We start from the raw sequence: 14,726 nt of genomic DNA on the forward strand, positions 1-14,726 counted from the left end.
ACAGAATGTGAGCTGCATGTCAGCATTCCGACATTCATTGTGGGACCCATAAAAAGACATAAACCTGCACCTGCTGCCGTTTCCGTTTGGTTTTGGTACGGGCTTGGGCTATCCTTAAACCAGATCTATTTTAAATGGGTCTTACAATCCAATATATGAAGGAGCCCATTCTCAGTCAACCCAAAGACTAGGATGCTCTCCTCTTTGCCTAGTTTGTGAAGCTGCTGCTGATGAGAGAGACAATTGATAACTTATTCCCCTTCTGTTCGTTCAAGGGCAAAGCTTGTTTGATTTGCATCATCGGCTCTTTGTGAACCCTTGTTGAGTGACTTGAACATTGAATAATACACAAGCTTTCAATTTAGTCATTAATAAATTCTTTATTACCTTGTCCCATCTATGGCTTGGACTGAACGCTATCATCTTTCAAAATCAAAACTGCAGCCTAGAGGTAACAGTACATTGCATCCTCACATAATACAAGATGGCAATGTATGACTACAATTCAAGGCAGATAGAGTGTGGGTAAAAAACTGTGGGCAGGAAAATACAGTTTGTTCCTTTATCGCACACCAATCATACAGGGAGACCGAATCAGCCCCCCACAACGTCTCACAGCACATTCTCTCCATATATTGGGAACATCTCTAGATGATGACATTATTATTCCTGATATTATCATCGGGCGATGTTCCCATTACACGGTGAGAAAGTACTGTGGAACATTGTGGGGGGCTGATTTGAACTCCCATACGGGTGCATGATATTGATAAATCTCTTCCTCTCTCTCTCTCTCCTTTGCATCCCCATGCCGCATTTCCTCTTACGAGGCACGGGCAAAAACCTACTACTGATGTGCTAAAGATAAATTTTGATGGTGCAACTTCTCTCTCTAAATCCTAGTGGTGTGAGAATGGCTTGCTTGTCTTTGCTCCAGCAATCCCCCTTGTGGCTCAATCGGCTGTGGTTACTGAAGCTTCATCCCTTTTAGAGAGTCCTAAGTTTGCTCTCTTTTGAACATCTTTTTCTGTTTTAACTGAACGCGTGACGTTGCATTTGTAATCCAATTCTTATTGGAGGATCAATCTACTCCTCTCTTGAGCATTCTAATGCTCATCATAGGGGTGACTATTCGGTTTATTCGGTTAAAAATCGAGTCCAATAAACTGAAATTTTAAAAATCGTATTAAAAAAAATAAAAACCAAAATCGAAATTTAGAAAAACCGAAATAACCAAAACCAAAATTTTTGGTTCGGTTTTCAGTTAAAACCGAATTTTAATAATATATACTTTATTATATATATATTATATATTATAAAATATATATTATGAAGTCGAATTTCAGTATATTATATATTAATATATAAATATATAATATATAATATATTATATATTATATATTATATATTATATAATAATAATAATAATAATAATAATAATAATAAGTTTGGTTAATTCAGTTAACCGAAATTCTAATTTCAAAATTGAAATAACCGAACTGATTTAACCGAAAACCGAAAAAACCGAAACCAAAATTTTCAATTCAGTTATTTGGTTTTAACCGAATAATGCTCACCCCTACTCATCAATAGTTGCAAGAGTATTTTATCTCACCTTCCATCCTTCTCGGTTAAGTCTACTGCCAGGTTCGAAATAAGTGGTTGGCCGTATAATATGTTCTCTGATGTAATCACTTGCTGCACCATGCGTTTTATTTCATAATGTAACTAAAAAATAAAAAGGGTAAATTGTTAAAACCTCTTCTAAACTCTGAAGTTTTAGACCATTGTTGAAATTTCTCTTGAAGTTTGGTAATTGCAATCACTTCCTCTGAATTTTTTGACATAGTTGCAAGTAGACCCATTCAGTTAGAATCCTCTAACAATAGGTACGAAAAATATCTAAAATATCCATGTTACTCTGACCAAAATGTTACTTTCCAAATTTTCTCTTCATATCTACCCCAAGTCCTTTCAATCTCTTTTCTAAACAAATTTGTCCTTTATATCAATCACTCAAAGGTAAAATTACAATCTTAAACGTTTTTTTTTTTTTTTTTTTGTTCTTGTTGTTCATAAGTTTGTATTGTTTATATTGTAGAAACCAGCCTTAATAGTAAACGCATGGGTATTTTAGATATTTTTATGTCTCTTGTTAAATGATTTTAACAAATCTGGAGAGGTGATTGCAATTACTAAACCTGAGGGGAGGTTTCAACAATTTACCAAAAAAAACTACTAATCACATTGCCTAACCACCATGTGTTAAATAGGTATAGATTGATTAGATTTACAAAAAAAAAAAAAAAAGAAAAAACTAGAGTGATTAGACAATATAAATTGCTATTTTAAACCCCTCCCAAAAACTTTTTAAAATTTGTACTTAATGTGATTATAGGTGAATGATCAAACAATTAGAAAGAAATCTATTGGAATAAAAAAATCATAAAAGCTCCTCAATGGCCATACAAATTAATCAACAATTTGTAACAAGGAGAAGGCAAGGAGGAAGAGGATCATGAAATTCATTCAAGAAAATCAAAATGAGCAATAATTTTTACTGAAAACGAGAAGAATACTAACTCTACTATTAATATCAACAATACTAGATATGGGGAGAGTGGCTTTGATACATCATTCACAACAAACGGATTTTTGTAGGAACCTAGGGGATGTTTGGAGCTGTGGCCGTTTTTTAAAAAACGGTGCCACGTCGGAATCACATATGTGTTTCAACAAACATCCATGTATCTCATTGTTTGGTTCAGCCGTCAACGCATCGGGACCCCACCAATGCGTTGATTGATGCGTATCCTATGTGGTGCTTACCTGTCAGTACATACATGAAAAATAGTGATGAAAATCACCTTACCAAACAGCATAGTGTTGCTCACTGCCTATGTGACAGAAGTGTTTTTTTTTGTTTTTGTGAACAACGAGTCTTGGAAGCATGGACGATTTTTCTTGAAAATCGGTCCCAAAAAGCGTCCACGCTTCCAAACACCCTGCTAACCAAAGGATACATGCATGTTCAAAGATGTAAAACAGTAATTTGGGAACTGTTTCAAATAAAGGCATATTCCTCTGTTTTTTTAGATAGAAAAGACAAAATCTTCTTTTTTTTTTGGTAAAATCTATGATGTGGGAAAGACATGGTATGGAAAGAGTTTTGACCGATCAAAACCCACCCATGAATTTTAATAAATAACACCTGATTGACAACCACGCTTATGATTATAATTGACTGGTCTGAAGTTATTCAGATATCTTATCTTTCCCATATCATAGAGAAAAGTACGGAATTCACAATTTCAAATTCTACTTTACATTGGAATGTATGCATGCATTCAAATATTACATGTTACAGGAAGAGTTTTGACTAACCACCCCCTCTCGGGTTTATGATACCCCTTTTTTAAAAAAAAAATCCTATACCTTTTTTGTTTTGAAAAATCCTTTTATGATACTGGTCGGTTGGTTACAAGTTTTCCGCCTGAGTGATCAATGTAAACCTGGTTACAAGCACAAACTCTGCTCATGTCTATCCACATAACATCACAGCCACACATGGAGGACATCTCATCCTCCTACATAATATTATATAGGGGGAGATGTTTCCAATTCACGAGGGATAGTGTGTTGTGGGGTAGACATGGGTAGAGTTCTCGTGTACAGGATATCCAGATTGTGTCAAACTTTTGTTCAGGCTAAGCCTGAATTAGATAGATTGGGCTTGACCTTGGGCTTATCTTTAAGTTCTTAACTATTAAGATTAAGTTTGATTGCAAGGCTCAGGCCCAATCCAAAAAAAAAAAAAAAGAAAAACTGGGGTTTTTAGGCTTGGGTTAAACCCAAATACAAAACATCAGTTCAGACCGTGTAAAACTTTGGGTTAGGTCAACTCAGACTCAGATCGGGCCCATCCCAATTGCACCCCTACCATCCATCCATAGGCTTTTTCTATGTGATACATTAGTTCATACATCCATTCCTTCATCAATGTTTCTGTTGTATGTAGGGCACATGAATTAATGCTGTTAAAATGATCAAAAAATTTAAAAAATGGGGATTCACATCCAACTCGATTTTAAATCCACATCAGGTAAAATTTCTAACATCCAAATCTAAGATAACTTTTGGAATTGCACAGTTGGGTCAACAGTACCATCGGTCCAAATTCTAACCAGGTCTATTGACTGAAAATTCATCATCCCTCCCAAGAACTTGATTGGCAGGACCAATTTGGTAATTGGTAGACTGGTGAATGAAATTTGATCTTTCTTTATTCTTATTTTAATATTAAAAAACAAAAATATGAAGAAGAAGAAGAAGAAATCACACCTTTAAAACGTGATTGTTACAATTCAACACACTTTGACACTCCCAACTTATCAATCTCCGTAACAGACACAATCTTCACGTGGTATAAGGAAGAAAAGGAGCGGAAAGAACAAAGACTCCAGAGCTTTACTCAAAAGCCATGAATAAGTCAGACTTGTCAGCGTCACCAGCCCATCCGGCTTTCCTCGTAGCTTGCTCTCTGGTGAGTCTACAATTATTAGTTAATTGCAAGTTGCCTCTAATCATGAGGTGTAATACCACTGCTCAGAGCTGTAATTCCCCTCCTCTCCTTCCAGGAAACCAATCGCCAGGTTCCTCTCAGCCTCCATTAGGGAGCTTTGTATGGCCTTTTCCACTGTCTCTGCCTCCATCTATCCAAGTAAGACAAGTTGGAAAAAAACACTAAAATAAGATAAAAGACTCCAAACAAAAAGAAGTTGAAGAAGACTGACTGAAAGTTAACCTATTTTTCATTCCAGAAACTGAAAAGTTACAAGTGCAATAAGAAATATATCGCATGTTGATTACATTTAACACGTTTTTTTTTGGAAACAGAGCTCTCTATCTCTTTCTGATTCAAAACTATTTTTTTTTATGCCAGTTGGGCTAAATTCCCGGAAATACAGAAACCCAAATTTTATAGCCCCAAAGTAGAGAGGGAATGCATCCTGACCGTGAAGTGATGCCAAATTCACGGGTAGGATGTGGTTTATAGGGGGGAGAGGGCTGGAATTCAGAATTCTGCATCGTGTGTATCCATACTTCTCCCAAAATTTTGTAAACAAACAGTTCAGCTTTGACTCCTGATTCTGAAGAAAATAATTAATGCGGATGAATCTAAGGAAAACAATTACTTTATCAGGAGGAAGTATGTACTGTATGTTTTCGAAGCTATAACTGGACTGAAAGGTATACCTAAATCTGCAGAAGAAAACTAGAAAAGTAGATTTAAACAAGAAGCAGAATTTTTGACAGGGTCTGAAGCTAAACTTTGGTTTACCCACCTGGGTTTCAATCTCCAATATCGCTGAAAATTCAAGAGCAGAGAACTGTGACTGGATCGTTCTCGTTTCCATGTCCATGCTCTTCAAGCATCTAAGTACCCCAAGCATTGAATTGATTGCAGAAGATGGACAACAAACCCGTAATCTGATCTTTTTAGTGGTGTCTAGACTTTGACATTCCTTCGCTGTTAATCTCTCCTCAAGCTCACTGTTACGCTTCTGTAACCCCACCTTGAGTTTCTCCAGATCTTGCAAATACGAAGTTGCCGCTTGAACAATGGAAATTTTTTCATTCTGAAAAAAGGAGAATACAAAAGGTTCAAGAGTTCATATTCAAAAGAAACCCATTACAGAATGCAACAGAATCCATGTTCCCAAGATTGAATTCGCGATCGATTATTATCAAGCATACCTTGATTTTAGTGGGCAACATGGAACGAAGAGCTTCAAAATTCTGCCTCTGCTTATCTCTCCTCGCACGCTCATTGATCATGTGGCGGTAACAACGATCGTTCTTAGATTCTCTGTTCTCGCTCCGTCCAGTTGAGATCACTCTCAAGAACTCTATCATTCTCTTGTTCATGTTGGAAGGATTAGACAGAGAGATGGAATGATTGTTGGGGTGGAATTCCTGGGTGGGTCTCCTGTATTCAGTGAAATCGCTTTGGTTTAGTACAGGAACTTCAAATTCATCAGGTTGCATCTCCCACAGGAAAAAGGTATCTTCCATATTGTCGTGGGTCTTCGTTCGGCCTTTCTCTCGGGAATTTTAAATTTTCGTTGCAACGACTCTTATAACTGTCCTGGAACTCCTCGCGCTTGATGTCTTGATGATGTTAGGACTTTGGGGCTGTTTTCATGTTTTTGACTTTGGACCAATCCAACATTCCGAGGGTGAAGACTTCCAACAGGAACAACGAGTCGCCGAGTTAGAACTTACAACAACTGTACCATAACATTAGAACGGCTTACGCGAGTTTACTTTTCCTCCTTCCACGAAGGTGGTACTCCCGCCTTTTCACTGTGGACACTTCATCCAAAATCCAACGTTTTAAAAATTCAAGGCGTGTCATGTGACAGATTCTGTCTGCAAGACGCAATCCCATAACAAGCTATCGTAGAATCCAATTTCTGCAACAAACACTCTCTCTCATCTCCGTCCGTCGTTCAACATGGTAAGTGATTCTAAGACAAAACAACAAATTGAAACCCAGTTTCCAAACTAGTCACGCGACCTTGAATCTGTATCACCCCAGCGTATGTGAGACAAGTTCAAAACCGGGTTTTTGTAAGAGAAAAACAGATTTTTAAATCAAGTGTGTAGGTGCAATTTCTCATGTAATTGACCAATCAAACCCATTGGATTTAATTTCTTATGAGATTAAAATCCAACAATCCCCCACATTGACTGATCAATTACATAGTTCTCTCTCAATCCAAACTAATATGACATAGTTATACATACAAAAAGTGTTTATCAACTTAAACATCTTGTTAGTATAGTTATCTCAGAGCCTTGTCAAAGTTATTGGTGGTAAGACTTTAAACCAATTACTCTCAAGATAGACCGGAGACACCTATACACACAAAAATGTCCAGTCTCTGCAAGAGTTTCAAGTTTTGCTCAGCACTGTTATGGCCATGTGCTTCTTTCCTGGTTTCATGAACAATCCCGAGAGTAAACCCAAACCCTCATGAGAAGCGGCACCACTTCTATGTTCACATAGGTGAAGTTCCACTATGTGCTCCATTATTTGACACATTTCAGAATTTCATTAAGAGTTTATCTCAACCTCTCATCATAACGGACAACACTGTTTATGTTGTGATGGGAAATTTCTCAATGTCAGTGCTAACAGTCACATTGCTGTAATTTGTTGTTACCCATTAGACCCAATACTGATGGTTTTCAGTTCAGGTTGGGTTACCATTACAGGTGACTAAGTAAAGGGTTTTAATCTCATCTCTTTGATTGTCATTCTTACCAATTCTCTGGCCAAGCCCTTGGTAAGAGGATCAACCAAGTTTTTACTTGACCTCACATAGGTTATAGTGATGACTCCATCTTGAATCACTTGTCTAGCAAATTCATGTCTCAGACTTATATGTATAGACTTACCATTGTAGGTACCACTGTAGGCGCTTGACAGAGTTGCCTCACTATCATAGTAAATGGAAATTGGAGGCATAGGACTAGGCCAAAGTTTTATATTCAATAATAAATTCCTAATCCATTCAGCCTCTTTTCCAGCAGCCGCTAAGGCTATGAATTCGGATTCCATGGTCGAGTGAGATATACAAGTTTGTCTTTTGGATGCCTAAGAGATTGCACCCCCACCAAGGACGAAAATCCATTCAGATGTGGACTTGTTATCTCCATTACCGGTAATCCAACTTGCATCAGTGTACTCTTTTAGTACAGCTGGATAATCACAGTAAAACAAGCCAAGTTCCAAGGTTCTCTTGAGATACCCAAGAACTCTCCCAATTGCCTTCCAGTGCTCTGCACTGGGATTACTTGTAAACCGACTGAGTTTACTTACTGCAAATGCAATATCAGGTCTAGTACAAAGCATATAATACATCAAGCTTTCTACTGCACTAGCATACTCAATTTGTGCAATTGCTCTACCAGTATTTTCTACTAGCTTTATACTAGAATCATATGGTGTGCTATATTCTTTAAACCCTAAATGCTTAAATTTCTCAAGTACATTCTCAATATAATGTGATTGGCTTAATGCATAGCCCCTACCATGTTTTTTAACTTTTATTCCCAAGATGGTATCTACTTCTCCTAAATCTTTCATCTTGAAGACAGAAGATAAATAGTTTTTAGTTTCATTTATGCCAACCATATTTGTACCCACAATAAGCATATCATAAACATAAAGACATACAATTACTCTATAATTTTCAGTGAATTTTGAGTAGATACATCTATCAGCACTATTATGTTTAAAGCCAAAAGCTAGGATGCAAGAATCAAATTTCTCATGCCACTGTTTAGGTGCTTGTTTTAATCCATATAGTGATTTAACCAGTTTACAGACTTTCTTCTTGTTTCCAAGAAGAACAAATCCTTCTGGTTGTTCCATATAAACCTCTTCATTTAAATCACCATTTAAGAAAGCGGTTTTAACATCCATTTGGTGAACAGATAAGTGATAAATGGATGCTAATGCTATGAGTGTTCTAATAGAAGTTGTTCTAGCCACTGGTGCATAGGTGTCAAAATAATCAATCCCTTCCTTTTAACTAAATCCTTTGGCTACCAATCTAGCCTTAAAAGTTTGTACAGTTCCATCAGTATTGTATTTTCTTCTAAACACCCATTTACATTTTATTGGTTTTGATCATGGAGGCAGATCTACTAGTACCCATGTGTTATTTGATATTATTGAATCCATTTTATCATTTATAGCTTCCTTCCAAAAGACAACATCTATAGAGGTCATGGCCTCACTATAGGTTTTTGAATCATTTTCAATGTTTAGGACAATAGGTATCTTATTTAAAATCTTCTCTCTATCAGCCTCAACCAAAAATACAATTGACTGAGTAGAGATAAAATCTGAACCTAAGTGTTTCTCTGTTCTTTGTCTTTGACTTCTTCTAAGTTCTATTGTAGGTGTTATAGTTGTCATTTCTTTTTTCAGTCTCATTATTATCAACAGGTATTGAGATCTGAGTTTCTCTGTCATTTTCTGTTGATTCATTTTCTGTAGGTTCAGAACACAGTTTATTTTCAAAGAATTCAACATCTCTAGTTTCAATTATTATGTTGGACTCTAAGTCTAGAAGCCTATAGGCCTTGCTATGTTCTGCATATCCAACAAACATACTTTTCTTAGCTCTAAGTCCTAATTTGGTTCTTTTAGGATCTGGTACTCTATAATATGCTAAGCACCCCCGCACTTTTAGATATGCTAAATTAGGCTTTCTTCCTGTCCATAATTCATATGGGTATTTGTTATTAACTCTAGAAACAATTATGTTATGTAAATGGCTGTTAGGAGTGCTTCCCCCCACGGGTTTAAGGGTGCATTAGCTTTTAACAAAATGCAGTTTATCATTTCTGTAAGTGTTCTATTTTTCCTTTCAGTCAGGCCATTCTGTTGAAGGGTATAAGGAGCAGAACACTGATGTATTATTCCAAATTCTTCACAGAAAGAAGTAAACTCATTTTTAAAGTATTCAGCACCCCTATCACTTCTAAGGATTTTAATTTTCTTTTCTAGTTGATTTTCAACTTCAGTCTTATATAGTTTAAACATGTCAAAGGCTTCATCCTTAGTTCTCATAAGGTAGACATAGGTGTACCTAGAAAAGTCATCTATAAATGTTATGAAGTATCTCTTGCCTCCTCTAGTTAATATACCATTGAGTTCATAGATGTCAGAATGGATTAGTTCTAGAAGTTGAGAATTTCTCTCGACATTAGGAAAAGGTTTCTTAGCCATTTTAGATTTTACACATATTTCACATTTTTCAGTTGATTCATTACTGTAAGCAATTATACATAGTTTGCTCATGTTCTTTATGGATTTAAAATTCAAGTGTGCTAATCTATCATGCCATAAAGAGAAAGAATCAACAATATAAGTAAAAACTTTTCCTTCATTAATACTTAATTTGAACATACCATTACAACTATATCCCTTTCCAACAAACATTCCATTCTTGGATAGGATTAGTTTGTCGGATTCAAAGACAACTTTGAATCCCTTCTTACAAACAAGATTTATTGAGATCAAGTTCTTTCTAATGTCAGGAACATGGAGAACATTCAGGAGAGTCAGTGTCTTTCCGGAGGTGAAGTTCAACTCTACGCTGCCTCTTCCAGCAACTTTGGCACATGTTTGGTTTCCCATTTGTACCTCCTAGCCATCAGTCACTTCTTCATATGTCTTGAACAAGGACTTGTCCTTGCAAACATGGACTATGGCGCTTGAATCAAACCACCATCCGGAAGACGATTCTGCCATGTTGACTTCAGTAATCATGGCCACGAGATTGTCTTCTACCATGTTTGCAGACTTGGTTCCGCCTTTCCAATGTCGGCAGACTCGGGCATAATGCCCCTTCTTTCCACAAACATAGTAGGATCCTTTCTTATTGTTGCTCTTCTTGAAGTTCCCATCCTTCTTCTTTACTTATAATGCAGGGTTAGTCTTCTTCGATCCGTTTTCCTCAAAATTTACCTTAGAGTTCAGCATACCGGTCAGGGTCTTATCCCTACTGTCTCTAATTCGAGACTCTTCTTCAATACGAAGGTGTTGCTGAATTTGCTCCAAAGTAAGTTCTTCAGCCTTGTGCAGAAGCTTCTTCCTGTAATCCTTCCAAGAGGGTGGAAGTTTGGCAATGATTGCTCCCACTTGGAAAGATTCAGGAAGGGTGATGTTAAGGGATCAAATTTTATTGACTATCACCTATAGTTCATGAACTTGCTCCAGTATAGGTTTATGGTCATTCATGGTGAAGTCAAAGTATTCTACAATAAGATACTTATTCGTACCTGCTTCTTGCATCTTGTATTTGAATTCCAGGGCCTTCCAAATTTCTTTTGGAGATGTAAGTTCCTTGTAGAAGTCGTAGAGCCGGTCTGATAAGGCATTCAGTATGTGTCCTCGGCACAGAAGTGAGTCCTCTTCCCGTTTTGCTCTTTCCTTCTTTAGTTTCTCTGAGTCTTTGTCAATGGGTTCAGGAAGTGATTGCAGATTCGGGTCCAACAGATAGTATAGCTTCAGTGTGGTCAGAAAGAAGATCATCTTGTCTTGCCATCGGCTGAAATTTGTTCCATCGAACTGGTCTAGTCGAACAAGATCTTGGTTCATCATCTTGATCGAAGTCATGCTTGCTTTCGCCTCCATTGCAAAATAACGTTCTAAAATTGTTGGTGAAGATGGGGTCACTGTAACTTTGGAGGAGAAGCTCTGAGGCGCGTCTGAAGACACTGTCTTTAGAACGTTATTTGCCCCCACTCAGTTTACTGAGTTTGCTGTTGGGTTACAGGCAAATTCATTCCTATGATACAACAGAGCCTTGGGCGAGAATCTACAACCAGCAAAGTTGAAGAGTCTCCAGAGAAACCTTCTGTGAGACTGTAGCAGACCGGACAGAGAGAGAGAGAGAGAGAGAGAGAGTGAATTTCGAAATTGTGTGTTTTGGAGTCTGATTCATGCTCCTTAAATAATTTATGAAGAGGTATGAGGAAAAGGTGGGTGCTGGTTTAGAGAAGTCACCTTGAACAGTCACAATTTCAAACATTGTGATTGTTTAAAAAGTAGTTAACAGTTGGTGACTGTTAACTTTGAATTGTGCCTCTTGATCACACCCGATCGAATCGTGACCGTTGATCTCATCAACGGTGATCAACGCACCAAAACTAGAGCTGCCCATCGCGAAGTGCGAGCAAAGTGCGCCTCTAAAGCGCCTCATTGCGCCACACACACGCGTGCGCGCGCGTTGCATGGTATCGAATCCCCATACTCTCCTCTACTAACTCTAAGGAGTGTAAATCAGCTCCTATTGAAATACTGAAAACAAACCTTATAATTATCCAATGTGTGACAAGTTCAAAACCAGATAACAGCATGCCCCACCTTTTTGCCTATATATCATGCAAAGGGCAACTAAAGCTACACTATAACTAACCATGTTTCTTGGGCAGTTTAATGATAATCTTTATTTAAAAAAAAAAAAAGACATTTTAAAAATTCAAAAAAAAAAACAATGATGCATATAGAAGCGACCATTCTTTTTATAGGAGCAATCATTTGATTTATTCGATTAAAACACAAACCGAATAAATCAAAATAAAAAACAAACCGAAATCGAATTAGCGTAAAATCGAAATAATTGAAATCGATTTTGGTTAATTCAGTTAAAACCGAATTTTGCCAAGATGTTGCTGTAAATTATGGTTTAAGGCTCTCTAATAATAATGATTTTTTAGTGTGGATGAATAATTCAAATGGTGAATTTACTATTTCTTTAGCATGGGAGCTCACAAGGACTTTAGGCACTAATGCCAATTGGAACAAGCATATTTGGAAGACAAATCTTCCTACAAAAATAGTAGTTTTTATGTGAAAATTTATCTTAGGCATCCTCATCGTGGATAATGTTGTTAAAAGAAAAAGGGGTGTCTATGGCGTCAAAATGTAGATATAAGAAATTACTTTTGATCACATCTTCTCTCTATAGGGGTTCTAGCTTCAAAGTGTTGGAGTTACTTTACTAATACATGTGGACCAGATTAAAAATTGGTAGAGTTTATGTGAAAGAAATAGTCAACAAAATCAGATTTTAAGACTAGTTCCTTCTATTATTCTGTGGGAAATATAGGTTGAGAGGTGTCGAAGAGTTCATAAGGGAAAGGCTATCTATGCAAACCTAAGTTATTATTCGAATTAAATGTTGGCTTAGTTAACTAAATAATATGGCACCGCGGCCTAGTGTTGCTAATCATAACACACCTCTTGGGCCGCTTGCCTTCAAATTCTTGTTAAAAATGTCCCTTTGAGACATATTAAATGGATAATTTGGAAACCTCCACCACAAAATTAATACTTGTGGAGCTTGTAGAGGCAACCCGTGTTGGGGTGGGGGTGGGGGTGGGGGTGGTGAGGTCATTAGAGATTGTGAAGGAAATTTCATTGCTAGCTTCTCTTGTTTCTATGAGTATGTATCTCTTTGGAAGCGGAAGTTAAAGTTCTTCTAGATGGTCTTCAGTTATGCTCAAATCTCAATTTGAACAATATTTTGGTTGAGAGTGATAACATGGTCTTAATGAACCTCCTAAATTCAGGTTTGATGGCTCCTTGGTGTGTGTATTACCAAGTTCAAGAAATTTTTCAGTTGGCAACCCGGCTTAGGATTTCTTTTAATCATGTCTATAGAGAGGCTAATCCTGTGGCAGATTATCTTGCAAATTTTGGAATAGATAGTGCCTCAAATGCCTATTTTTACTCAATCAATCAAATATCCACACAAGGTAGATCTTTAATCCACAAAGATAACTCCAGTTTACCAATTCCCAAGTAGATGTAATTTATTTTTGCAGGATAGTTTTTTTTTTTTGAGAGTTTAGGTAGTGCTCCTTATATTTTGGCTTGGGGCAAGGTGGGCTATGTCCTCCCTTGTATCTTTTTGAAACTTTTAATAAAATTTTAAGGTGGCTGCTCCTCCGCCTGGAGTGAAGTTTGGGGCTAGAAAAAAAAAAACAAAAAAAAGAGGTTAAAACTAAATTTCAATAATATATTATATTATATAATGAAAATTAGTTAATCGAATTTCTAATTTTGAAAATTGAAACCAAAACCAAAATATTAAAAAAATGAACTAGTCGAACCAAATTAATCAAAAACCAAAAAAAAAAAAATCAAAGCTGAATTTTTCGATTTTAACTGAATAATGCTCACCCCTAGTAAGTACACCTCCATGCAAGTTATGATCTATTAACTACAAAACATTGTGTACACACATTTACAACCATATATTGGGAATAGCCCTTATACTATTTAGGAAAAATTCATATATACTAGAGTGAAATCTGATTTTAGGGAGATTCTAAGGTGGTAGTGGGTTGGTTGTCGAGTCCAAAAACAGTTTTATGGGGTTACAAGGATTTTCTTAAGAAAGTTAATTGGCTCACAAGGAATATGTCAGTCGGCTTTCAGTGGATTAGCAGATCAGCAAATGCCATGGCTAATTCTTTGGCCAAACAAGGGGTCTCAAGGGTTGAATTATTTTGTGCTACCTTATGATTGTATTCTGTTAAGAGTTTGATTATGCTCTCACCTCTAAGGGGAGGTAACATCTCGTGCCTCCTCTTAAGGTGAATGTACACTTCCTTTCTTATTTTTAATAAAATTATTTATTCATTTATCAAAAAAAAGGTATGATATCGATCGAAAGTATTTTGACCAATCAAACCCCTCCCTTGAATTTTGATAAATAACCACCTGATTGGTTACCACTTTATGGTATTGGTTGATTAGTTACGAGTTACCACCCTCCCCAATGAATTTTGATAAATAACCACACCATTCGTTATGATATTGGTTGATTGGTTACAAGTTTTTTCAATATCATGTCTTTCTCGTATCATAATCAAACTCTAGATGTTTCCATATTGTGGCTGTGGTGTTATGTGCATGCAGACCCAATCATGAAAAACTGAAAAACCAAACTGAACTAACGAGACCAAACCAAAAATTTTGGTTAGAATTGATTGGTTCGATTTCAGTTCAGTATTTTCGAAAAACCAAAGGTATCGGTTTGGTTTCAATTAACCAATATAAAAAACCGATGGTTAATCAAACCAACCGGTATACATATATTTGTATTATATATATGGATATTATATATTTTATA

General features: G+C 36.5%; 1 protein-coding gene across 1 annotated transcript; it reads right to left on the bottom strand.

Annotated features, from left to right (window-relative positions):
• Positions 1-4,810: 4,810 nt before the first annotated feature.
• On the bottom strand, positions 4,811-6,190 carry LOC104612462 (transcription factor bHLH92-like). The gene is made up of 2 exons (XM_010279879.2): positions 5,758-6,190; positions 4,811-5,639 (listed from the first exon to the last, which is right to left on the bottom strand). Exons 1-2 carry the CDS (start codon positions 6,073-6,075, stop codon positions 4,872-4,874), a joined length of 1,086 nt encoding a protein of 361 aa, XP_010278181.2. The 5' UTR covers positions 6,076-6,190; the 3' UTR covers positions 4,811-4,871.
• Positions 6,191-14,726: the final 8,536 nt, after the last annotated feature.

This window comes from Nelumbo nucifera, chromosome 1 (genome assembly GCF_055504915.1).
Source record: "Nelumbo nucifera cultivar China Antique chromosome 1, China Antique-T2T, whole genome shotgun sequence".
Lineage (NCBI taxonomy): Eukaryota > Viridiplantae > Streptophyta > Magnoliopsida > Proteales > Nelumbonaceae > Nelumbo > Nelumbo nucifera.

Excerpts from the sequence above, each read along its gene's own strand:
- LOC104612462 (XM_010279879.2), bottom strand. The coding sequence starts at position 6,075 with ATGGAAGATACCTTTTTCCTGTGGGAGATGCAACCTGATGAATTTGAA. Across the intron at positions 5,640-5,757 it reads TGTTGCCCACTAAAATCAAG|AATGAAAAAATTTCCATTGT; the intron begins GTATGCTTGATA and ends TCCTTTTTTCAG.